Source organism: Orcinus orca, chromosome 10 (genome assembly GCF_937001465.1).
Source record: "Orcinus orca chromosome 10, mOrcOrc1.1, whole genome shotgun sequence".
Classification (NCBI taxonomy): domain Eukaryota; kingdom Metazoa; phylum Chordata; class Mammalia; order Artiodactyla; family Delphinidae; genus Orcinus; species Orcinus orca.
The window spans coordinates 97,910,102-97,937,387 of record NC_064568.1 but is presented as its reverse complement, the minus strand read 5'-3'; the positions used below and the strand labels follow the sequence as shown (position 1 = coordinate 97,937,387).

Below are 27,286 nucleotides of genomic sequence, written 5' to 3'. Positions count from 1 at the left end.
CATCTAGTGAACTAAAAAGTCTACCCAGAGAAACCTAAAATAGAAATTCCCCTTTTAGAGTCAGGTAAATCAGGGAGCACCTATGTGACATAACCTTAGAGCTATCAGCATGGCTTTCCTGACCCCAAATTCTGTCTCCTGCACTCTGATGCCTCAAATTCCATAATTAGAGTTTCATGACAGTCATTTTAGATACTGGTTATTAAGCATTATTAGAATGGTGCATATTAGACTAATGTGCAGATTAAACTCTATGGGTGAGATGGCCTGTATTCTAGGCAAGAGTTTATTTTTGTTTAGAAGCCAAGGACACCAGGAAGCCAGCTATACCTGTGCCACTGTCAGCCATTTATAACTTATATGAATGAGTTTATCCTAACTTTTCCCCAAAAAGACTGTTCTGTTTTAGTTCTCTCTCTCAAGCACATTTATTTAACACTTTTCGATTTTCTCTTGTATTATAGTAAAATAACCTTTGGTTGTAATAGGCAGGGCAATCATTACTTGTTCTTTTTCTTGTGAAATTACTTAGGTTTGGCACGTTATAAAGGAGCAGGGAAGACATGATGTAATGTGGGGAGCCACAGCCGAGCTGGAATGTCACCCCAGGCCTCTGGAAGCCAGTCCTGAGGATACACAGTGACCCAGAGATGGGAGGAGTATCCTTTAAGGGAACGTATATTTGCATTTCGGTCAAGCTAACTGCATTTGATATTTAACTTAAAAAACAGTTACTCAACAGCTGTCTGTTCTCAGGCAAATCAGGTTAACTTTTCTAAGCCTCCGTATCATAATCTATAAAAGAAGAAAACTATATATGATCTTTAAAGGCCCATTCAGACCTAAATTGTGATTTTAAATTACAATGAAAGACTAAGGACTAAAGAAATAGGTCTAAATTGGGCTAAAAAACATTCAAGTTAGAAACAAAGACTTCTAGGACTTTTGGAAGGAATAACATCAGATACCGGAACCTTGAGATGTTAAAGAACAGTACTGATAGCAACCGTGGATAGTTCTAGAACGCCAGATGTAACTGCTTCTAAAAATCACTCGGTCACTGTTCCCCAGCGTCGGCTACACAAATACTTACCTCTGCCAGCATGTATGCGGAGAGAAGTGTGATTCCAAGATTGTACAAGGTGAGGACGCCCCTGAGGGAAAGAGCAGGTCTGCTCCTCATGTATCTGTTGCCCAGCCATATGGAAAGCAGGTATAAGACAGTGAGAGAAAAGGTGGGAAGGTAGGAGTCCAACAGGAACCACCCTCTGACTCGAGAATCTGCAAAGAAACACACAGTGAGAATCCCGCGGGCACCCCACGCGCTCAGTTGGGAGACACGGTCACGTGTGCTGTATTTGCTCACCCAAGTTCGACAGGGAACTGCAGGCCACAGCGTGAGCAAGCTGGGTCTGAGTTATAGTTCGGAAGAAGAAACCAGTGGGGGCTGGAATAGTTAAGGAGGGGCCCGTGGAGCAAACAGGGCTTCAGCTGAACGCTGAGTGACAAGGACAAGTAATAAAGGTGGGAAGTCACAGTTCTTGAATGTCTAACTTTGGAACAGTTACCGTAGTTACTCTAACTCAGTAAATATGACGTATTATGCCACTTTATGGATGTAAAAACAGCTCCGAAAGCGTCAGCATTTGCAGAAGGCGCTCCGGTGGCTGGGAATTCACGCCCGCCTCCCGTCCATTTCACCTTTCTGCTGCCTCCCGTGGAGAAGCGTTGGGTCGGCAGGAGAGCAGACACAATGGTAGCGTGTCCTAATTCCTGGAACCCACACTCCCTGGAATTTGCTTAGGATCACTGTGCATAAACCAGGAACGGCTGAGCGTTCAGCTGATCCAAATAGAGCAGTGGGATTACAGAAGGGCAAGCAGGAGCTGCAGACGGCAAAGGCGGAGCCTCGGATTCAGAGGCGAGAGCAGAAAATCAAACCGGGGACCCAAACCTGATCGTGGACCAAAAGTACAAGCAGCCAGGAGGCAAGAACCTGGACAGAGGTGTCCCTCTGTTTATTTAGCTTTAAAATTTTAAAACCTAAATAAAACACACATCGTAGATCTATAATATAGTAATTAGAAAATAACTGTAGACACAAAACGATTTTTGTTCTCTGCTCCTTTCTGTTGCTTAAACAGAGAAAATGATTTGGCCCAGAATTATGAAAACCGCATGCTGGTTTTTGTTTTTTTTTTCCTGTGGTATGCGGGCCTCTCACTGTTGTGGCCTCTCCCGTTGCGGAGCACAGGCTCTGGACGCGCAGGCTCAGCGGCCACAGCTCACGGGCCCAGCTGCTCCACGGCATGTGGGATCTTCCCGGACCGGGGCACGAACCCGTGTCCCCTGCAACGGCAGGCGGACTCTCAACCACTGCGCCACCAGGGAAGCCCCTGCATGCTGTTTTTGATCTCTGTAAATAGAGCTGTAGGAAGTGGTTTCTCCCTTTTCCTGATTCCTCTGGTCCCCGCGGTCCCAATTCCCCTTTCTGCTCCCTGCCACCCCATCTACCCCCAGCTTCTCTACACCCCCCATCCTACAGAGCACCATTTCTGTGAGCAAAGTGCCTTCTCAGGCTCTGTCCCACCGCTTATTCTGTAAAGACTTCTCCTTATTCTGACAGAGATAAAAAGGTGAGAGAGGAGCATTCACGCAACTAACAGATATTACCTTCGGCACAACTGGCTCACAATAATCCGTCATAAATTTCACGCACTGGGCCACTTCCTAACGTCCACCTCCACATCCTACGTGCCACGTGGCCTAAAGCCTACGTGTCCTTCGACCCCCAGCTCAAGGTCCTGGCCTCTGAAGGAAGCCATTCCCCACTGCTCTTCCATAACTACAGCTACTCATCTGCATGACAAAATAGTTATTTTACAACTTACAAGTTATCATGGCTATAATTATATATTATAATATATATAATATATATATATTATATATAATTATATATATAATATATATAATATATATAATATATATTATATATAATATATATAATTATATATATTATATATAATTATAATATATAATTATATATTATAATATATAATTATATATTATAATTAACATTTACGGAGCACTGATTCTGTGCCACACAGTCCTAAAGCCTTGGATATACATTAACTTCTTTAAAATCCTCAGAACAAGCTAATGATACAGGTGATATTATTTTTAACAGCTTTATGGAGGTGTGGTTGATAAAGTCCTGCACATATTTACTGTGTACAATTTGCTGAGTCTGGACATCTGCCAACCCCTGTGATGCCATCACCACAGGCGAGGTGACAGATGAATCCATCACATAGGTGGTATGATCTCCACTTTATGATTGAGAAAAATTGGGTAAAAGAAGTTAAATAACTTGAACTAAACCGCTACCCTGCCTCTTGTTAATGGTATTATGGGTTGAACTGTGTCCCCCAGAAAGATGTGTTCATGTCCTAACTCCTGGTATCTGTGAATATAACCTTATTTGGAAATAGGGTCTTTGCAGACATAAACCGGTTAAGATGAGGTCGTACTGGATTAGGGTGGGCGCTGCTCAGTGACCAGCGTCCGTCCTGACAAGGAGGGCAGACTGGCTCTCAAGGAGGAGAAGGCCACGTGGAGACAGAGGTAGAGACGGAGCCACGCAGCTGCAAGGCAACAGTAGAAAGCAGCGAGGGCCAAGGCATGAACAGGCTTCCCTGAAGGGCGGAGGGAGCAGGGCCCTGCCGACACCCTGACTTCCAGAGCCGTGGGAGAATAAACTGCTCTTGTTTCCAGCCGTACAGTCTGTGGGGTTTTGCTACGACAGCCCCAGAAACGAGCACACGTGGTTTACTTCCTTGCTTTTCGACTGCCTCAGAGGTGACGGTTCTACCTCCCAGCCACAGTGCACGCTCCGTGAGACCCGTCTACGTCTTATATTTCTACTCTGTCTCTCTCGTAACTTATCGTCACTAGTGCAGAGTTAACGGGAACAGTCATCAAATGCGTATCGATCGACACTGAGTCAAGCGCTGCGTTTAGCTAATACAGCGCCTGAGGCTGGCGTTTTCCTTTGTCCCAGCCCTGTAAATGTTTGCCGCCGTTGTTGGGGAAGACCATAACTGTTCCGACCAAAAGATGGGACCAGATACTTATATCATTTATTATCTTTGGGGTTTGAGATGTTAGCTCTGCATCTGGGTCACGTATTTGCCTAGAACCATCTCCCTTGATGGTACCAACGTGGCGTAGGTGAAGTCAGAAAAGGCTTGGGGACACCTGTGGGTTTAGCAGGGGGCCTGCCAGACAATTTAAGTTTGGACCACCCCTCAAAGGGGAAGTGGGCACTAGGTGGCCTAGAGGCTAGACTCCCTGTCACTCTGGAGGTCACCTGATCCAGTTGTCAACTGTCAACCTCACAACCTCCTTGCTACAAAGGAAACTCCCACAAAAATGACCACTGCTGAGCAGACAACTGCAATCCTAGCCTTAACTAATCCCCATCCACAGTAATAAGAAATCATCCCAGGTCACAGTGACCTTACCAGTGGCAAAGTTCAGCATGACCTTGGCTCAGAGACACTGATGGCTCTAGTGCAAATGTCACGTAGAAAGCCGGTCACCCAGAAGCCCCGCATGCCTGTTAGAGTATCACGCTACCTGCTACAGCGGTACAGCAGAGAACACATCACATAAAGCAGGTTACGAGCTACAGGTCCCACCCTGCCTGTAGGATCATCACAAGGATAAAACGGAAAACAAGACAAAACGAAAACCAAAGGCAATGTGAAAAAATACACATATATGTTAAAGCTCTGTACAATCAGTACCATTTCACTAAAACTATATAAATAGTCATTCACACAGGATAATTTATGGAGCCTGTATGGAAACTGGAGAGTGGTCTAAATCATTTCGGTGTGATTCTGTTTAAAGATTTTGAGAAACAGGAGAACCTCATTTCCCTCCCCCTCCCACCCAATAATGCTGAGGACAGAACTTGTAGATTTTCCAGCTTTGTGAACCAGCAAGGCTCAAGGGAAACAAAACGTGCTGTGGAAAACTTATTCACTTATTTGCAAAATATAGTGTCTCACAGGTTCCTAGGACTGTAATACACCCTGGAGATAACAGTCACGGATCCTGCCCTCGTGGGAGAAAGAGCTATTAATAAAGCGTATGAAGGAAATAAACAGAGGCTGAAATACAGCGTGATGAGAGGCTTTCGATTTGCCACTCTCGAGGGCAAATCTCTGCCATCCTGGTCAGGGAAAGCCTGTCGGGGGAGGTAACGTTCACAGGCCGGCACCCGACGTATGAGGAGAAGCTGACTACACTGGGGAGCCGGAGGTGTTAGTGGGAGGAACAGCAAATGAACAACTGCTACATGTCGAGGAAGTAAGATGTCTAGAGCAGCAGTGGCGTCGGAGAGGCAGCTGCGGCTGCACAGTACCCGACTGCATGGTCCGCGGTGAGGAACTGGGTTTTCATCCTGAGGACGCCGGAAGACGCTGGTGAGTGTTAAGCCAGAGTACCACATTCTGTGATTTAGGCTTCTAAAGTATTAGTGCAGCTGACACTTAACAGATGATGAGAAAGGGGCAGACGCATCGGGACGCCCCGCAGTGGTCCGAGTGACCGGTGGTGGAGGAAACATCGGGACACTCAGACGGCTGAGCTGCGGAGCCCGACCTCGTGGCCCTGGGCCGATGAAGCCCACACAGCCTTAGAGGGAGTTGCCCAGGGCAGGTAAGGTCAGAAGGGCTGCGTGTGACTGTGCGCGTGAGGAAGTGGGAGGAGGGTGGGCGTTAGGGCGGAGAGGATGCAGCAGACCTGGAAGGAAAGGCAGCGCCACCTGGCGGCCGGAGGCAAGGAGCGCACCGCGCGCTGTTCCCGCTGCCGGAGCCCGAATCCCGAGAGAGGCTGAGCAGGAGGGAGGGGCGCCTCCGCACGTTCTGGGAGAAGGACATCGAAGGTGAGGGCGGGTAAGTCCCTCCATGCCAAGTACCACTGTCAAGACACCAGAAGGGACACCATCCTCCTCTCTAACTAAACCGTGTTCCTTCCACATTGAGTTCTCAAGCAGCTCACTCACCCCGAGGTCCAAACATACTGTCCAAAAAGGCATTGATTTCACCATCAAAGGCCTTTAGATGCTCCTGAAAAGACAAAGAAAAAATGATTTAAGTGGGTGTTTTTGGAATCTCTCAAAATGAACCACTGCCAACAACATGAGGCTGACAGACTCTCCAAGGGTCCTGGCCTTGAGGACTTTTGACTGCAGAGACTTAAGGAAAGTGGACCAGTAAACGCAGCCTCATTCACAAGCTTGTAAGGATTTGGAAGGAAACAATTCCTCTTTCACTTTCTTAGGCAAGAGGAGTCCTGGAAGACAGGTTTGGTACCTTTAGACACTGAAGGGTTACTGACCATCCCATTTCCCTGGACAATACTTTTAGAGGCGTCCTTTTCCAGAAGCAACTTCTATTGCTGCAATTAACAGGGGTTGTGTGCAAGCAACAGAAGTCTACACCTGCATTACATAATTATTAAATGAAAATTCAGCTGAATTGTATTTCACAAAGCTGAATGTAAAGCCATAAAGACGACGTTTTTCAAGTAAGGAAATGAAGCACTATAGCTATTTTCCCCACTACCTTTATGTTTTGTTTGTTTTCAAAACATTTTCAGTACATTAGCATCTATTTAACAGTACAGTAGATAGCATCACTAGGGTATCCCAGATTAACTACCACCACTTTAACTGGATTCAGATTGAGACTGGAGAGTTTCTTCTAAGAATCTTAATGCTGATGAACTGGCTGCTGGCTCTTGACTTGGCTCCCTTCACGCTGCTCTGACATTATACCTCTCAAAATACCTGCTCAGGTGTTCCCTACCCCTGCTGCTAAGGTCTAGAGCACCTCCCTCAAGCGAATGTAGGAAAAGCTGGATCACTGCACAGTGCTCTTAGGAAAGGGATCTGTGAGGGGGATTTTGGGCGAGTGGACCGGTCCCTGACTGCGTGTGAGTTTCCTGGACGGCCCTCAGGAAGTTTGTACAGAATGTTCTCCATAATCAATAGCTGGAGTGCAGTCAAAAGCATCTTATTCTCAAAGAAAACATAGGTGCAGAAGAGGAGAATTAAGTTCCTGCCATCTGTAAAGAAGACGTGCACGTTGGTGACTGGCACGTACAGTTTGCATCTGTCCCTTATTCGTGTCATTGATCCGAAGAGAAATGTCAAGGAAACTTAGGTCTCTGGGAACCTTAGGAAGCTTGGGAAGGAGGATAACGATGAAAGCCTAGCATTTATTAGCACCCGCGACTTGCTGACCAGTGTATTAGGACCTTTATCATGTCATCATATCTCTATGAAAAGTATCTGGGCTAAACCAACTTTGGAAGGTTTTAAACACTGTCTTTACTTTTGGTTTCCATAATGGACATCTTGGGAGACCTCCAGATTGGAGAAAGGTCAACTATCTAACATCTCAGTGTGACAGAACTTTGTGTTGCCGTTAGAATAGGGCAGATCTGTCCAGAGGCCTCTCATTCCTGAGCAAAGAATGTTAACCCCAATGATGTTCCCACCCTCATGACAGACACCAATAAAATCTTCATTGCCACATCTACCCACAACATTTAAACTTTTCCAATTTGTTTGCTGGGTTCAAAATCCATCTTCCAACATCTGTCGAGCTAAGAAAACTCTAAAGGTCACAAAGCTCGTATTATTTCTATTATCTTGCAGAAATTTAGTCACAGTGGAGAAAAACAAACAAAAGAGGGGAAGACATGAACAGAAAATAAGAGAATGAAAGATGAATACGAACGAATTCTTTCAGTCATTAATTTACTGATTCATTAACTGATTTTCTGGACATTACTATGCACCACCACCGTGTTAGATGCTGAAACATGAAGTCAAACAAGGCATGGTCCTTATCTTCAGATAGGGTAACAAGCAAGTAATCAGTAATTACGGACCAGTTTTTTAAGGAGGATGAGAGGGGTTTACGCGATGTGCTGTAAGAAGGGAGAGAAAGGAAGTATTATTCAGCCATAAAAAGAAGGAAATCCTGCTATTTGCGACAATGTGGATGGACCTTCAGGGCATTACGCTAAGTGAATAAATAAGTAAGAGAAAAACAAATACTGTATGGTCTCACTTATGTATGGACTTTAAAAGAAACAAAACAAAAAACCAAACTCACAGATACAGAGAACAGATTGGTGGTTGCCAGAGGTAGGGGCTGGGGGATAGGAGAAACGGGTGAAGGGCGTCAAAAGGTACAAATTCAGTTATGAAAAAAATTAAGTCAGGGGGATGCAATGTGCAGCATGATGACTAGAGATGATAACACTGTATTGCACATTTGAAAGTTGCTGAGAGAGTAGATCTTAAAAGTTCTCATCACAAGAAACAAACTGTAACTGTGAGGTGATGGATATTAACTAGACTTACTGCGGTGCTCATTTTGCAACATATACAAATACGAAATCATTATACTGTACACCTGAAACAAAAGAAAAGCCAGGAGATTTCATGCAAATCTCTTATAAAAAGAGAAGCCTTCCAGGAAAAGCTGCTGCTTTGCTGAGTTTTGAAAGACTCCAGGATGTCGTCTAGATGGAGAAGGAGGGAAGAGATCAGCAAACATACGGAGACATGACTCACCTGGGAAATGCTTATGGCCAGGGTCTCTAGGGACCTATCTGACAGAAATAAAGCCAAGGCTGGGAAAGTCAGAAACCTGAAAACAATTACCTCTTTGGTTCTGGGTTATTTAATACAGTTAGTGAGGATGTAGTCTAAAAAGACAATGATGAGAGGACATCAGAAGAACAAATCAGAGTTCACCCTGGGTCAGTATAAGGTAAGAGAAAGTACAGAGAAGGGGTAGCGTCAGCCAACTAAGGACGAACTGTTAGCAAAGGATGAGATCAGAGCGTGGGTAACGAGCTCCCAGCTGTACCCTGGGTCCTACGTATGGTAAACGCTGAAGCGTGCTGGACACTCTCAGGTGACCCCTAGGAGCTGAGAAAAACCAACTTCCAGCAGCACTTCGTTCATTCAACCCACATTCCTGAACAGCTATTATGTACATAATACTTTTCAGACACATGAAGAAAAAAGGGATAGAGTGCTTGCCTCAAGAGCTTACAGACAAACTGGTAAGTGAGACGCGGAGAAGGGCAGGCACCCAGCAGCTGAGGAGGCGGAGATACACAGAGCGGCCACACTGACGAAGACGTCACGCCAGTGAAGACCTAACGTGGGTTTTCAAAGATGGTGAGAGCTTGGATTAGGAGAAGGGAATAGTTCCGCCCTTAGACCTGGGCAAGACGGCTGCCGCCCTGCACCCCACACTTCAGAGGGCACCACTCTGGTCATCCTTTGGCTATTCCCCTCCACACAGGAAAAGAATCCTCTCAGCCGGGGAAACGCCTGTCCGTGGCCATAGCTTCCCCCTCCGGACTGCGTGCCAAGTTCCCCAGGCCACAGAATTCTCTGCCAAAGAATAATTCTCTGAGCTCACATCCAAAACAACTTTAGCTGTTTCCCCTTGCCCGTGTAATAAAGCCCACGTTCCATGACTTTGAATTCAATTTGTGCCTGTGTATAGCTACAGCTGAAGCATGGGAAGGCTGGGAGCAGGTAGGGCCTTATTTAAAGGTGTATCCCTGACTGCCGACCACAGATGATGAGAATGTAAGATGGTACAACCACACTGGAAAACGGTTTAGCAGTTTGGTAAAAACACAAATATTCACCTACCATATGATCCAGCATGCCACTTCTAGGCCACCCAAAAGAAAATACAGCACATATCCGTGCAGAGACTCCTATACAAATACTCAGGGCAGGTGAATGGGTAAACAAACTGTGCTATAACCACACAATGAAACACTACTCAGCGACATAAAGGAATGAATTACTGATGTACACACAACATGGATGAAGCTCAAAATTATGATGTTGCATTAAAACCAGACCAAAAAAAAGAATACACACTCTCTGTTTCCATTTATTTTCTGGCCTTTTATGTAAAAAGTTATCTATGTGATAGAAAATCAGTGGTTGCCTGGGGACTGCAAAGGAGAGGAGCAGAATATCCTTCAAATATGAGGGTGAAATAAGGACATTTTCATACACACGTAGATGAGAGAATTTGTAGCATCAGAACTGCACCGCAAGGTATGCTCAAGATGTTCTTTAAGGAACAATCTAGAGGGAAATGGTTCCATATGGAAAGTAGCATTTATGGAAAGAAATAAAGAGCATCAGAAATGTATCTTTCCAGGCTTCCCTGGTGGCACAGTGGTTAGGAATGTGCCTGCCAATGCAGGGGACACAGGTTCGAGCCCTGGTCCGGGAAGATCCCACATGCCGCGAAGCAACTAAGCCCGTGCGCCACAGCTACTGAGCCTGCACCCTAGAGCCCGTGAGCCACAACTACTGAGCCCACGTGCCACAACTACTGAAGCCCCAGGCACCTAGAGCCCGTGCACCACAACGAAGAGTAGCCCCTGCTCGCCACAACTAGAGAAAGCCCGCACACAGCAACAAAGACCCAACGCAGCCAAAAATAAATAAATTAGAAAAAAAAAAAGAGAAATGTATCTTTCTGATCAAAGAGCCCTAGCCCAGAGTAAGCTAACCTCCACCTACCTCATCACGTCCACTGCAACTGCCATCATCACCCCCCACACCCTGCGTATCCCACCCCGGGAGCAGTGCTGTGCACCACCCAGTGCTGCCCTGCATCTGCCCCTTGTTCTACTGCCAGAAGGAACACCACTTGGAGGTAGCGGCGACCCATCAGAGGCAGACCCACTGGGCTGACTTCTTATGGAAAGGTGAGATGGTCTTCCCGGCCACATGACATGCATCTCTCAGCACAGGTGGACTGGATCACCATGCACTCCTGCCTCTGCTACCATGTTCTGAGAGTACCTGGGACACAGGAGAGCCGTGAGGGGCACACCTAATTTTTGGCCACCACGGTGATGACTGAGACTCAACGTAAATCAGGGGCATCTCAAACAGGAGGCCACTTCCTGGTCTGTTCTTGAAGGTGTGAACTCTGATTGCTGCGGGGACTGCCTCAGCCTCAACACCTGGACGGCTCAGACTTTCCTCTGCAAAGGCCGTCTTGCAATCGGATGAGAATCGCTATCACCATGAAGCAGGGCCGTTCTACGGAAGCCGAGCCAGGAAGCAAGGCAGAAATAAACCTGCCACCAGAGCCCCGCCGGTGCGTCCTCTGGTCTCTAAGCGCTCTCTAAACCAGATGCCGGTTTCTCTCTTCCTTTCCTTCTCCCCTGTCCTTTCCTTCATCATGTTCCTTGTTCCTCTTCTCACCTCCCCTCCCCTTCCTCCTCTTTCCTCCCTCCTTCACTCATTCCTTCTTCACATTCCTTCAGTGTTGTTTTAGGCAGTTACGGTTTTTAGTATTTATCACGGGCATTATGTTGTATAAAAATCCAATGATTCTAGCTCTTGGGTTGGTCCTATTTTGTTGATGTAGTTTTTTTCCGGACACACAGGCTCAGTGGCCATGGCTCACGGGCCCAGCTGCTCCGCGGCATGTGGGATCTTCCCAGACCGGGGCATGAACCCACGTCCCCTGCATCGGCAGGCGGACTCTCAACCACTGCGCCACCAGGGAAGCCCTGTTGATGTAGTTTTACACGACATTTTAAGAAAACTTATTCAGTCAGAATAGTTACCTATTTTTCCATGACCAACCCCCTTCCTCACTGCTTTTTAAAATGAGCAAAAGCCATTAAGATTATGAAACAGACTCTTAAGTTGGAAGAAGACACAGTATCCAAATCTTTACATTTTTTTTTTTAATATTTCAGAGAAAACTAAATCTGAAGTGTTCGATGACAGCAGGTGAGGAAATGGGATCTGACAGCTCAGGTTAACCAGACATGACTCTGAAAATCTCAGGGGCAAGGGACAGACGAGAGCCCCATTCCACAGTGAGGCCTCTCTCCTGTTCCCCAGGCTCGGGATGGCTGTCAAACACTGAAACCCCTTTTGCAGGCCCCTGAGGGATTGCTCCCAGCCAGCTGCCCATGTGTTTGAAGAATGGAAACGCGTTCACATTTGTGAACGATTCTGGGAGGTTTGGAGGATGGCTAAAAGCAGATGTGATAAAATCTTCGCCTTTCATGCAGCTGAGTTCCCACGATACCACTCACGCATTTTACACTGATCCCCCCAAACTGCCCTGGAGAGGCCCACCCACTCAACACCTACTTTCCACTACCATACCCTGGAGGGAGCAGCTGACTATGGTAGGCTGAGGGGAGGCACGAGGTAGGGAACGCTAATTCGCTTATGGGAACTCTAAATCGTTATAAAAATTACTCCATAGCTTTTCCTGGGGGAGCCGCCGGGTTGAGGGGAGCGTGGCCTTCTCCTCTCCCCGCCATGGCGTGTGCTCGTCCGCTGATATCAGTGTACTCCGAAAAGGGGGAGTCATCTGGCAAAAATGTCACTTTGCCTACTGTGTTCAAGGCTCCCATTCGACCAGATACTGTGAACTTTGTTCACACCAACTTGCACAAAAACAACAGACAGCCCTATGCTGTCAGTGAATTAGCAGGTCATCAAACCAGTGCTGAGTCTTGGGGTACTGGCAGAGCTGTGGCTCGAACTCCCAGGGTTCGAGGTGGCGGCACTCACCGTTCTGGCCAGGGTGCTTTTGGAAATATGTGTCGTGGGGGCTGCATGCTTGCACCAACCAAGACCTGGCAACACTGGCACCGCAGAGTGAATACAACGCAGAAGCAACATGCCATCTGCTTTGCGTTGGCTGCCTCGGCGTTACAAGCGCCGGTCATGTCTAAAGGTCATCGTACAGAGGAAGTTCCTGAACTTCCTTTGGTGGTTGAAGATAAAGTTGAAGGCTACAAGAAGACCAAGGAGGCTGTTTTGCTCCTGAAGAAATTTAAGGCTTGGAATGATATCAAAAAGGTCTACGCCTCGCAGCGGATGAGAGCTGGCAAAGGCAAAATGAGAAACCGTTGCCGTATCCAGAGCAGGGGATCCTGCATCATTTATAATGAGGACAATGGTATCATCAAGGCCTTCAGAAACATCCCTGGAATTACTCTGCTTGATGTAAGCAAACTGAACATTTTGAAACTGGCTCCTGGTGGGGCATGTGGGACGTTCCTGCATTTGGACTGAAAGTGCTTTTCCGCAAGTTAGAGGAGCTGTATGGCATGTGGCGTAAAGCTGCCCCCCTCAAGAGTAACTACAACCTCCCCACGCACAAGATGCTCAATACAGACCTTAGCAGAATCTTGAAAAGCCCAGAGATCTAAAGAGCCCTCCGAGCACCACGCAGGAAGATTCATCGCCGTCTTGAAGAAGAATCCACTGAAAAACCTGAGAATCATGTTGAAGCTAAACCCATATGCAAAGACCATGCGCCGGAACACCATTCTTCGCCAGGCCAGGAACCACAAAATCCGGATGGATAGGGCAGTAGCAGCACTAGAAGCCAAATCAGATGAGAAGGGGATTCCAGGCAAGAAGCCTGTGATGGGAAAGAAGGGAAAGGAGGCTGTTTGCGTTAAGAAGCTGAAGACGCCGAAGAAGCCAAAGAAGGCTTTGGTGGGAAAATAGGCTGCAGTGACCAAGAAACCAGCAGCTAAAAAGAAGCCCACAGAAAAGAAACCCAGCACAGAGGAAAAGAAGGCTGCCGCATAAACTTAAATTTGTTTTTTCGGTAAAGGTCAAATCATTTTGGACAGCTAATTTTGAATAAAGACCTGATGATCAAAAAAAAAAAATTACTCCATAGAACAAATAATGAGACTGAAACTAAGTCAGGTGATGAGGAATCTGGGGGAACATTTGTAATCTGATTGCCACATATGAAGGTAGATATAAATGAACTAATAACCACAATGGTGAGTAATAATAGTAGCTCCTGTTTTTCAAACACTTAATATATGCCAGGTATTTGATGCATATTAGCTAAAATTTTCACAATAGCCATGCAAGTTAGGTATTTCCCCCAATTTACAGAGGTGTAAACAGACTGAGCTCAAGAGTGGACCTGGGGACTTCCCTGGTGGCACAGTGGTTAAGGCTCCACTCCGCCTGCCAATGCAGGGGACACGGGTTCGAGCCCTGGTCCGGGAAGATCCCACATGCTGCAGAGCAACTAAGCCCATGTGCCACAACTACTGAGCCTGCGCTCTAGAGCCCGCGAGCCACAACTACTGAAGCCCACACACCTAGAGCCCGTGCTCCGCAACAAGAGAAGAAGCCACCGCAATGAGAAGCCCGCACACCGCAACGAAGAGTAGCCCCCGCTCGCCGCGACTAGAGAAAGCCCGCGCACAGCAACCAAGACCCAAAGCAGCCTAAATAAATAAAATATTTTTTAAAAAAAGTGGATCTGTTGTGTTTAACTTGAAGTAAGTTTGGTAACAACTGATCACTGTTTTCACACCATTGTGGGGAAAGGTGTCCGAACTGGGACCGATGGGCTCCTTGTGGAGCTCACGCTGCTTCTTGTGCTGGGACATATTTCAGGACACCAAGCTGATGAAGAAAGCAGGGCTTGATAGTATTTGCATCCTAGGTAATAACCCTGAGGCTGTAGGCAGTTTCACTCAATTAAGGAGATGAAAGGGCTTTAGAGCAGAAAATCTTGCTGCAGTTTTGTTTCTGGGCCATTTCACCCCACACGGCTCTCTCATTTCATTCAGTGTCCGGTCGAATGGCGACTCCTTCCATGTTCCCCTAATTACTGAAGAGGAGGAAAGCCCCTGCTTTGTGGCGTCCTGATCTGTCTCCATCCCCTCACCGGCTCTGTGTTTTCTTTATAACACTTAGCATTACACAAACATTCACTGGCTGGTTACTGTCTGGGCCCTCCACCAAAACATAAGTTCCAATAGGCCATTTTATCCCAACTCCAAGGACAATGTCTGGCACCTCATGGGCACTTAATGCTTAATGAATGTGTTGACAAAACTCTCATTCTTCTAAACCGTCACAGTACTCACCTGATACTTATTTCATATCACTTCGCATTCTTAGCTACATTTTTGTATATACAATCTGGTTTCCAGTATATTTTGAAAGATCCTTAACACTTGGTATATCATCAGGGTCTACTGGACCGAATTTTATTCTCTGAGTTTTTTTTTTAATACAAACCAAAAAATTTGTATATTTTTAAAGTAGAATAAAACTCATTCTATTTTGCAATTAAAATACGAGTTCAATGGACTCCTATAAATCTAAGGTACACTGTGAGATCTTATTTTTTCTGTATCTTAAAACATCTGCTATTTAATCATCCTAGGAATTATCTCACAAATATGCAACCATTTCAATCTGTGCTAAAAAAAAAAATGAAAATGTAAGAATGATAGAATTGCCTAGAAGGACAATGCAACAGCCACAGAAGCCATCACTATTACATCATCCTTCATTTTCACTCTACCTGAAGTATTGCATCACTCTTTAAGAGGGTATAAAAAGAAGTTTGGAGACATTTTCACAGCTTTTTAAAGCTTTCATTGAACACAACTGAAAGTTTTCATGCTCTTAAGCTCTAATGATCACGTGGATCACCTGGGGATCTTATGAAAGTGCTGGTTTTCATTCAGCTGGCCTAGGATGGGGCCTGAGAGTCTGCATTCCTACTAAGCTCCCAGGTGTCCATGCGACCACGCTTGGATTGGAATGATCTAGACCACTGTCTCTTGAAATTTGTTTCAATTATAATCAAAGGCACATAAAAAAATACCTTATCATAAAAAAGCCAAGTTCTTGCTTACTTTCTACAAAGGTACCAAGTATTTTATTGCATATTCTACTCTATGAAATTCAAACTTGCTGTATACTAGTTATGTCACCATGCATTTCACAGGCACTTTAGTAATTAACTGTCTCCACAAACCCATTAGACAGTATCCACATTGCACAAACAGAAACAATCACTGGTTTGGTTGTATTCTTCCTTATATCTGCTATATCTGAATACAGTATTCTGAAAGTAGCCTACTAAGGGAAGAATGCAGAGAGACTGATGACCTCTCTTGATCAGGATATTATATTTCTATTAAAGTATCAGAAAACTGCATTCACACATCACATCAGTTAGTCACTGTCAACATCACCAGATACTTCTCATGTTAATTGCTGTCAAATTCAAGCTTTACCCATCCTATATTCATACAACTGAATTTTTTTTTTTTTACTTAATGGAATTTTAGACCTTTATCCCTTTTGAATTTATCTTCATTTTCATCCCCACCTTTGTACTGATGAGATTATCTAAACTCCTCAATATTTATTTTCCCTTTGGTTTAGTCATTTTTAAAATGTCGGCACCTACCAATAAAGATGTTTAAAAAAAAGAGTCGGCACCTTTATTCACATTACTAATTAAAAGAAATGGCACAGTCTGGGTGTTATGGACTGAATGTTTGTGTCTCTCATGTTTATATGTTAAAGCCTTTACCCCCAATGTGATGGTATTTGTCGATAGGGCCGTTGAGAGATAATTAGATTTTGATGACCTCATGAAGGTGGGTCTTTATGATAGGATTAGTGCCCTTATGAGAAAGGGACCCCAGAGAATTTCTTCTTTCTCTCCCCCAGCCCTGTGAGGGCACAAGGAGAAGGTGGCTGTCTGCAAGCCAGGAAGAGGGCCTTCACCAGAAACCAGCCACACTGGCACCTGACTTCCAACTTCAGGTGACAGAACTGAGAAAATAAATTTCTACTGTTGAAGCCACCCAGTCTAATAGCCTTGAAGAATGCCTTTCTATAAGCCTTAAAGAATGACTTTTTACAAGAAAAAAAATCATGGCTTGAAATCATCTAATGTAAAGTATGAGCTTCACATTATCTGATTTGGTTTAGATAAATAAATACTTTAACAGACAGCAATCTGCCTATGCATGTATAGGTACAAGTATATATAATGTAAATATAGGAAAAATTTTGGAAGGGCACACAAACTTAAGAATGATTATCACTGGGGATGAAAGGAGAATGACAAGGGTAGTGGGAGAAGGCCAGGACAGACTGTCTTTACCCTGTATATGTCTTATGTCTTAGTTTTTAATAAGGAATCATTAACAGTATATTAGTTGTGTAATTAAAATATTACAATTAAAAACTAAGGGAAACGTTAACGGAATGATTACACAGGAAAGTTGTATAAGTTCCTCCGTAAGTCTAAACTAACAAAAAAAAATCACAATTCTTAATAGGTTGTTCTCTTCCTATTCATCTGAAATAAAAGATGAAATAGATGATATCATGACATTAAATGACTAGAAATGTTACTCTGTGAAATTCCTGTCTAAGTACATGACAAGTAACTTAAATTTTCATGAAATATGTATTTTATTATTTTGTATTGATACAAACAGATTAGTCATTACTGTAATCAGCTCAAGGCCAGTTTTTGAAAAGAAAAAATTGACAAACCTTTAGCTAGGCTAACTCAGGAAAAAAAAAAAGAGAACTCAAAATCAGAAATGAAAGACAGACATTACAACTGCTATCACAGAAATAACAAAGAATCATGCAAGACTACTATGAACAATTTACACCAAGAAACTGAATAACCTAAAAGAAATGGACACATTCCTAGAAACAACCAATACTGAATAACAGAAATCTGAACAGACTAGTTATGAGTGAAGAGCTTGAATCAGTAATCAAAACCCCCAAAATACAGAGAAGCCCAGGACCAGATGGTTTCACCGGTGAATACTGCCAAACATTTAGAGAATAATTAATGCCAATTGCTCTCAAACTTTTCCAAAAAATGGAGAGAATACTTCCAAGCTCATTTTATGAGGCCAGCATTGTCCTGATACCAAAGCCAGATAAAGACACTAAAAGAAGGTCACAGACCAATACCCATGATGAATATAGATGTAAAAATTCTCTATAAAATGTTAGCAAACTGAACACAACAGCACATTAAAATAATCATACATCACGATCAAGTGGGAATTGTCCCTGAGATGCAAGGATGATTCAACATATGCAAGTCAATAAATGTGGTACACCACATTAATATTAGAATGAAAGATAAAAATCATATAACCAGGGGCTTCCCTAGTGGCGCAGTGGTTGAGAGTCTGCCTGCCGATGCAGGGGACACGGGTTCGTGCCCCAGTCTGGGAAGATCCCACATGCTGCGGAGTGGCTAGGCCTGTGAGCCATGGCTGCTGAGCCTGTGCGTCCGGAGCCTGTGCTCCGTAACGGGAGAGGCCACAACAGTGAGAGGTCCGCATACGGCAAAAAAAAAAAAAAAAAAAAAAAAAAAAATCATATAACCATCCCAATAGATGCACAAAAAGCATTTGACAAAATACAACATACTTTTATAATAAAAACACTCAACAAATTGGGTATAGGAGAAACATACCTCAACATAATTTAAAGGCTATATATGACAAACCCACAGCCAACATCATACTCAATGGTGAAGGGTTGAAAGCTTTTCCTCTAAAATCAGGAACATGACAAGGGTGCCCACACTCACCACTCTTATTGAGCATGGTACTGGAAGTCCAGAGCAGTAAGGCAAGAAAAATGAAATAAAAAGGCATCCACATTGAAAAGGAAGAAGTCTTTGTTTTCAGATGATCTGATCTTATATCTAGAAAATCCTAAAGACCCACCAAAAAACTCTAGAACTGATGAATTCAGTAAAGTTGCAGAACAGAAAAATCAACATATGGAAAACAGCTGCCTTTCTCTACATTAACATCTAAACATCTGAAAAAGAAATAAAATAATTCCATTTTAGCATCAAAAACAATAACATACTTATGAATAAATTTAACCAAAGAGATGAAAGATCTGTACACTGAAAACCACAAGACTCTTGATGAGAGAAACTGAAGACACAAATAAAGATACCCCACGTTCATGGATAAGAATTAATATTGTTAAAATGTCCATGCTTCCCCCAAAGCCATTTACAGATCCAATGCAATCCATATCAAAATTCCAATGACATTTTTTTCCACAGAAGTAGAAAAAAAGCCTACAATTTGTATAGAATGACAAAAGATCCTCAATGGCTACAGCAATCCTGAGAAAGAAGATGAAAACTAGAGGCATCACATGTCCTGATTTCAAACAAAAATATAGCTACAAAGCTCTAGTAATCAAAACAGTAAGATACCAGCACAGAAACAGACACATAGACCAATGGAGCAGAACTGAGAACCCAGAAATAAACTTTCAGATATGTGGTCAACCAACATCTGACAAGGGAGCCAAGAATACTCAATGGGGAAAAGACAGTCTCTTCAATAAATGGTGTTGGGAAAACTGAATAACCACATGCAGGAGAGTGAAATTGGACCCCTTTCTTACACAAATCACAAAAATTAACTCAAAATGGAATAAAGATTTAAATATAAGACCCAAAACCACAAAATTCCTGAAAGAAAACACAGGGAAAAAGCTCCTTGACATTTGTCTTAGCAGTGATTTTTTGGATATGATGCCAAAAGCACAAGCAAGAAAAGCAAAAATAAGTGGGACTACATCAAACTAAAAAGCTTCTGCACCACAAAAGAAACAATCAACAAAATAAAAAGGCAACTTACAGAAAGGAAGAAAATATTTGCAAATCATATATCTGGTAAGGGGTTAATATCCAAAATATATAAAGAACTCATACAACTCAGGGACTTCCCTGGTGGTCCAGAGGTTAAGAATCTGCCTTCCAATGCAGGGGACGTGGGTTTGATCCCTGGTCGGGGAACGAAGATCCCACATGCCACCGGGCAGCTAAGCCCATGCACCACAGCAACTACAGAGCCCACGCACCGCAACTAGAGAGAAACCCGCGCACTGCAATGAAAGATCCTACATGCCAAAACTAAGACTGGATGCAGCCATAAACAAACAAATATTAAAAAGAACTCATACAACTCAATAGTAAAAAAAAAAAAAAACAAAAAACCCCCAAAAAACAACAACCTGATAAAAAATGGGCAGAGGAACTGAACATTTTTCCAAAGACGACATACACATGGCCAACATGTATATGAAAAGATGATCAACATCACTAATCAGAAATGTGAAACCATAATGAACTATCATCTCACACCTGTTAGAATGGCTGTTGTCAACAAGACAAGAGTTAAAAAAAAAAGTGTTGACAAAGATATGAAGAAAGGAAACCCTTGTTCACTGTTGGTGGGAATGTAAATTGGTGCAGCCACTGTGGAAAAGAGTATGGAGGGTCCTCAAAATATTCAAAATAGAACTACCATATGATCCCGGAATCCTACTTCTAGATATATATCCAAAGGAAATGAAAACAAGATCTCAAAGAAATCTGTGCCCCCATGTTCACTACAGCATTATTTACAAAGGCCAATATATGGAAACAATCTAAGCATTCATCAATGGGTGAACAGATAAAGATGTAACAACACACACACACACACGCACACACACACGAGTATCAGCCGTGACAGAAAAGAAAATCCTACTGTTACAGCAACTCAGATGAACCTTGAGGATGTTAAGCTAAGTGAAATAGGCAGAGAAAGACAAATACATTGAATATAAAAAAGCTGAATCATAGAAACAGAGCAGAGTGGTAGCCACCAGGGGCTGGGAGGTGGGGGAAATTGGGAGACACTGATTAAAGGGTACAAACTTCCGGTTATAAGATTATTAAGTTCTGAGGATCCAATACACAGCATCGTGAATACTGTTAACAATACTGTATTTTATAGTCCCTGAAAGCTGCTAAGAGTGTGGATCTTAAATGTTTTCACCACAAAAAAGAAATGGTAATTATGTGATGAGATAGTGTTAGCTAATGCTACAGTGATAATTTGTTTTTGCAATAAATGTGTCAAATCATATTATACACCTTAAACTTACGCAATGTTATATGTCAGTTATATCTCAATAAAGCTGGAAAAAATAGTAATCAGCACAACTCTCAAGAGTAATTGGCAGTGTTTGGTTAAATCTTGAGCCTTATATTACATACTCTAAGCTAACAAAATTCAACAAAAGATCGGTAGCTGTTCAGTATTTTGCTATAGGTCTTTCAGAGATGCCTTCAGAGAAGGGTACCAGAGGGTCCTTCAACTCTTCAGTTACTCCCCTCCGCTTCATCCACTAACATACACCACAGCAAGAGGTGTCTGCGTGAAGAGTGGCCGATTCCCACGCTAAGAGAAGGATTTTTCTTTGATCAAAAGAAACCCATTTAGGGCTTTCTTTAATGCGTTTGTAGCCGTCTGTTCTCAAAACACCGGTCGGATTACCATTTTGTTAGAAGTAAAAACAGAATTTCTTTTTCCCTAGTAGGTTAAAATTGTACAAAAAAAATCAAAGCCCCAAACCAAGCGAAGTCCAGTGACAACCCCCCCTTTTTTTTTTTTTTTTTTTTCCGGTATGCGGGCCCCTCACCGCTGTGGCCCCTCCCGTTGCGGAGCACAGGCTCCGGACGCGCAGGCTCAGCGGCCATGGCTCGCGGGCCCAGCCGCTCCGCGGCATGTGGGATCTTCCCGGACTGGCGCACGAACCCGTGTCCCCTGCATCGGCAGGCGGACTCTCAACCACTGCTCCACCAGGGAAGCCCTAATCTCATTATTTTTTATCATTACCAGTGTTATTATTATTTTAATACAGTGCAAATAACACAGTACAGAACTCAGGAAGGAAAGTCCACTCTATTAGTGATCTGCACTAAGATAGCCCAGACATATACACCTGCATTTTAACCCTGATTCCTTGACATCCAATTGGATGTTACAGGAAGAATCTGCATTGTTTGCCATAAAGTCTGAGGGTTTTTTTAAATTTAATCTTTTTTTATACAGCAGGTTCTTATTAGTCATCCATTTTATACACATCAGTGTATACATGTCAATCCCAATCGCCCAGTTCATCACACCACCACCACCACTCCCCCCACCACCACCCCCCGCCGCTTCCCCACCTTGGTGTCCATACGTTTCTTCTCTACATCTGTGTCTCTATTTCTGCCTTGCAAACCGGTTCATCTGTACCACTTTTCTAGGTTCCACATATATGCGTTAATATACGATATTTGTTTTTCTTTTTCTGACTTAACTTCACTCTGTATGACAGTCTCTAGATCCATCCACGTCTCAACAAATGACCCAATTTCATTCCTTTTTATTGCTGAGTAATATTCCATTGTATATATGCACCACATCTTCTTTATCCATTCGTCTGTCAATGGGCATTTAGGTTGCTTCCATGACCTGGCTATTGTAAATAGAGATGCAATGAACATTGGGGTGCATGTGTCTTTTTGAATTATGGTTTTCTCTGTGTATATGCCCAGTAGTGGGATTGCTGGGTCATATGGTAATTCTATTTTCAGTTTTTTAAGGAACCTCCGTACTGTTCTGCATAGGGGCAAAATCTGAGGAATTTTTTAAAAAATCAAATAACTGTTATTAAGTTCTTTAGCCAACTTGGCCAAAATTCACCTTTCTAAGCTTCCTCTCCTTCCAGATGCCTATGTGCACTCTCCGCCCCAGGCACATTTAATTATCTGAAGTTCCCCCAATGAGTATCTCTCCATCCATCTTTCCCCGTCCTCACCTCCCTGCACGTAGGTGTTCTTCCTTTTGCCTGGATGACGCCTAATTGTCTTTTGGCTTTTCCTGACCACTCACCTTCTCCCAAACTGGTCAAGATCCTATGTCTGGCATACACTAGGCACTCAATAAGCATTTGTGGAATGTATTTATCATATATATATATATGTATATATATATATACATATATATATATATATAAATGAATGAGTTTGCCAGTATCACACCAGAAATGGGCTTGCAAACTTCAGGGGTCCACTTCTGACCTCTTTTTCCTTTGGCAACATTCTTCTTTGACAGGTTTAGAGAGTTATCAGGATTATTATGTGTGAATATGTACATGGCAAGTAAAGAGTGTTGGGGACTGGACTTCCCTGGTGGTGCAGTGGTTAAGAATCTGCCTGCCACTACAGGGGACATGGGTTCGACCCCTGGTCCGGGAAGATCCCACATGCCGCAGAGCAACTAAGCCTGTGCGCCGCAACTACTGAGCCTGCACTCTAGAGCCCACGTGCCACAACTACTGAAGCCTGCGTGCCTAGAGCCTGTGCTCTGCAACAAGAGAAGCCACCACAATGAGATGCCCGCACGCCGCAATGAAGAGTAGCCCCCGCTCACTGCAACTAAACAGAAAGCCCGCGTGCAGCAAGGAAGACCCAACGCAGCCAAAAAATAAATAATTAATAATTAAAAAAACAGTGTTGGACTTCCCTGGTGGCGCAGTGGTTAAGAATCCACCTGCCAATGAAGGGGATGTGGGTTCGAGCCCTGGTCCAGGAAGATCCCACATGCCATGGAGCAACTAAGCCCGTGTGCCACAACTACTGAGCCTGCGCTCTAGAGCCCACGAGCCACAACTACTGAAGCCCTCGAGCCACAACTACGGAAGCCCGCGTGCCTAGAGCCCATGCTCTGCAACAAGAGAAGCCACCACAATGAGAAGCCCGTGCACGGCAATGAAGAGTAGGCCCCGCGCACAGCAACAAAGACCCAATACAGCCAAAAATAAATAAAATCTACGTTTAAAAAAAAAAAAGAGCTTTGGGGATTAGGAAGAGAGACTGAAAGACATTTGACAATGTATCCCTGTATTTTAAAGCAGAGGGATACTGAGACAGCAGTAACTCCAAAATTGTAGAGACCCATGACTCAGTGAAAACCACCTAGAAGGACTCTTAAATATCTTCTTCGTTCTAGATTTTTAAGAAATAAATACCAGTGTTTAAAAATTACTAATTTCAATGCAGGCATACCTTGGAGACATTGTGGGTTCAGCTCCAGACCACCGCAATAAAGGGAGTATTACAACAAAGCAAGTCATGTCAATTTTTTGGTTTCCCAGTGCACATAAAAGTTGTTTATGCTGAGGCCTCCCTGGTGGCGTAGTGGTTGAAAGTCCACCTGTTGATGCAGGGGACACGGGTTCGTGTCCCGGTCCGGGAAGATCCTACATGCCGTGGAGCGGCTGGGCCCGTGAGCCATGGCCGTTGAGCCTGTGCGTCCGGAGCCTGTGCTCCGCAACGGGAGAGGCCACAACAGTGAGAGGCCCGCGTACCGCAAAAAAAAAAAAAAAAAAAAGGTGTTTATGCTATACTGTAGTATATTAAGTACGCAACAGCATTATGCCTAAATAATGTATATTCCTTAATTATAAATATTTTATGGTAAAAAATGTTAACCATCATCTGAGCCTTCGGCAAGTCATAGTAGTAATATCAAAGATCACTGATCACACATCACCATAATGAATAATGAAAAAGTCTGAAATATTGTGAGAATTGCCAAAATGTGACAGAGACACGAAATGAGCAAATACTGTTGGAAAAAATGGTGCGGATAGACTTGCTCGATGCAGCATTGCTACAAACCCTCAATAAGTAAAAATGCAGGATCTGTGAAGTACAATAAATCCAGGTCTGCCTGTAACGCATTTTAAATAGTCTTCTAGTATCTCTAGGGCGTATATGCGTTTAGTCACCTGCTGTGCTGATACACTGTAAGGCGGTGCTGCCCGCTCACCTCTTGGCTCAGAACTCTCTGCGGACGGGTGGGGCAGTCAGTCCTCTTTGCACAAGAGCCTGGGCAGCATATCGTGGGAGGGCACTCACCCCTATGAGGTGCATCGGGAAATGGTCAGATACAGACAAGGCATCTCAACAACAAAGCTCTGGACATGAGGAGTAATGCTGAGTAAAGAATCTGTTACTTGGGATTCTTCATGGCTCAGTTCCCTGTGGGACCCAGGGAGAGAGAATGCAGTGATGAAAAAGGTACAGGATGTACTTAAATCTACATACAGTACTGGGGTTGCAAGAGAGGAACGCTTTGTGATCTCTCCCAAAGGAACAGAAAAGAAGAGACAGAAAACAACACTTGGTTATGGGCGTATGGCGAGGGCAGACAAAGTGCGGGGAACTGCGGGGAGTTGGGGAAAGAACGGGTGAGACGTAAGTGTGTAAACACAAAGTACTGTGAGCTACCGCTCAGAGATGTATCTCGCGAGCGCAGAACAGTCCCTGATTAACAAAGACATGACATAAGTATACCGGATTTGTGAAGTCACGAAAATAGATTTTAAACACTTTAAAAATAAATTCACAAAGCTTAATTTGTGAATTAATTTGTTGGTTACACAGAAGTTCACCAAGTTTAAGGAAACTGGAATCTGACTAAACAAATACAAATTTTTAATCATGAATATAATTTTATTAGTTACCCTGCTGCCAGTCATTTTGCAAGTTATGGCCTTCTCTCCAAGAAAATGGACATAAAATCCAAACACATTATTTCTTTTATAATATTCTGGCCTCATTAAAAGATATTAAATAACTTGCCTTAATTTCAAGGGAATAAAATGAAATCTGCCATACAGAAAAACAAAGAGGCAATTTCACAGTTAGAAAATAAAGTCATTCGGTGGTTCAGTACTGGATATGTGAGGAACCAAAAAAGCTGCTACGGTGGCGACACAAGATATTTGTAGTGATTCTTACAACTTCTATTTCCCCGTGAAGTTGTGAGTGAATACCAAACTCCTTGGAGATTTAACCCCAGGCCAGAGAGTTGTATTCAGGACACCTTGGAAGTGTACCAGCTTCTGAATTTGGGGACATGGGGAAGAATACAGCTCTTTCACAATTACCAGCAGCAGTGAAAGGAGATTTTGTTTGTATGTGCTCTGGTTATCAAGTACTGAGCAGAGGGGAAGCAGGTTGGCTTTTCTGCATGTACAAGTGCTATCCTTTTGAATGTGAAAACAAAGGAAAGCTTTTAATGGTTTCTTGGAAAAGACATGGGCCAGATTTTATTTCTAAATTTTAAGCAATAATCACACCTACCTATTCTACCTATTTATATATCTATATTCTAATCTATTTCTATATGTTCTAAAAATATCGACAGTATTTCCGGATATTCATGGTAATGTCAAAAGATGTGTTCTTTTACTGCTAATACTAAGAGACAATCTGTGTCACACGGATAGACTGTGTTATATTTTCCTTCTTTCAAGCTATGGAACCAGCCGATACTGGGAGTTACTGAGCCATCCAGACTCTTTCCCTGCTGAATGAAATCCTTATCACATCCTTCTTTGGTTGAAGTATATTATCGTGACAGTTAGTTGCTCCACACTTCACTGTATAAAGGCTTTTCTAAGAAGTAAAGGAAAATCATACCTTTTCCTTAACATTTTAATCCAGATGTCAAATCAAACTGAGCATCATTAGCAGAGGCTCTAAGAGGAAAACAAGTCACAGGAAGGCAAAATGCAGCCTGAGCACTGTGTGAAAAAAAAATGGCCTTTTTAACGGCTACCTGACATCTATGATGGTTAGGGAGTTTTACAAATAATTTTAGATATCTCGTGTTATTTTGAGCACCTTCTGGGGTCTCACCTCAATTAATTAATCAACATTCAGTCATCAGCCCAACACGGTCTCCCAAAACACTGGGCTGATGATAAAGACAGACAACTCTATGGGGGGGGTGTGGAAAAAAGAGAGCTGTGACAAGTATTAGCTATTTGACAGGTGATATAAAGCAGAAGACAAAATGATTTGTTACAATTATACCCCGTGTGTGGCAAAGCCCATTGCTTTTGCCAAGATACTGTGTCAAAATAAAGAAAATTATGTATATCTAAGCCTCTGACCCCCATTTTTTGAAAATTAGCATTGCATCACACATCTTCTCACCTGGTTCTTCCTGAGCTACTGTCTTGAATACTGCTAGATGAGCACTTTTATGATATTACTATCCTTAATCTTACTGATGAATCAATTTCTATTCAACAGAGAATAGAGAGCATTATGTAGCGTGTTTTCTCAATTTTCTAAATGACAGATGCTTCAAGCCCTCCCCCGAGGTCCCTACCCTCCATCTGCTCCCAACCAGACAGTCATCCCATCCCATTCTTTGCCTATATAAGAATTTTGAAGCTACTACTGGAGATAAACATAAAACATACTAATTTACTTTATTATATAACTAAATTAATATATTCTTAGCTTCATATATGGTGCCAATGTCTGAAGTATGTCGGTCCAATGGGTAATTTGGGAATGAACTGGACAGATGGGACTGAAATCAGTGAAAGTGAAATTTGCAGCCTTTCATATTAACACTGAATAGTTTGATAAGTTGGGTTACTTCACTCATTTTCATTCAACAATTTTTT

The 27,286-nt window shown here is 43.3% G+C and overlaps 1 protein-coding gene and 1 pseudogene across 2 annotated transcripts in view; one reads left to right on the top strand and one right to left on the bottom strand.

Annotated features, from left to right (window-relative positions):
• The window catches only part of ELOVL2 (ELOVL fatty acid elongase 2), a 70,198-nt gene that overhangs the window by 23,910 nt on the left and 19,002 nt on the right, over nucleotides 1-27,286 (bottom strand). For both annotated transcript variants that reach the window (XM_033408088.2, XM_004281036.4), the window contains exons 2-3: nucleotides 6,074-6,137; nucleotides 1,094-1,281 (exon numbers count right to left, since the gene is read on the bottom strand). In XM_033408088.2, coding sequence (XP_033263979.2) covers nucleotides 1,094-1,281; nucleotides 6,074-6,137 — 252 coding nt within the window. The remainder of the gene's footprint in view (nucleotides 1-1,093; nucleotides 1,282-6,073; nucleotides 6,138-27,286) is intronic.
• On the top strand, nucleotides 12,357-13,797 carry LOC101281108 (60S ribosomal protein L4-like; annotated as a pseudogene).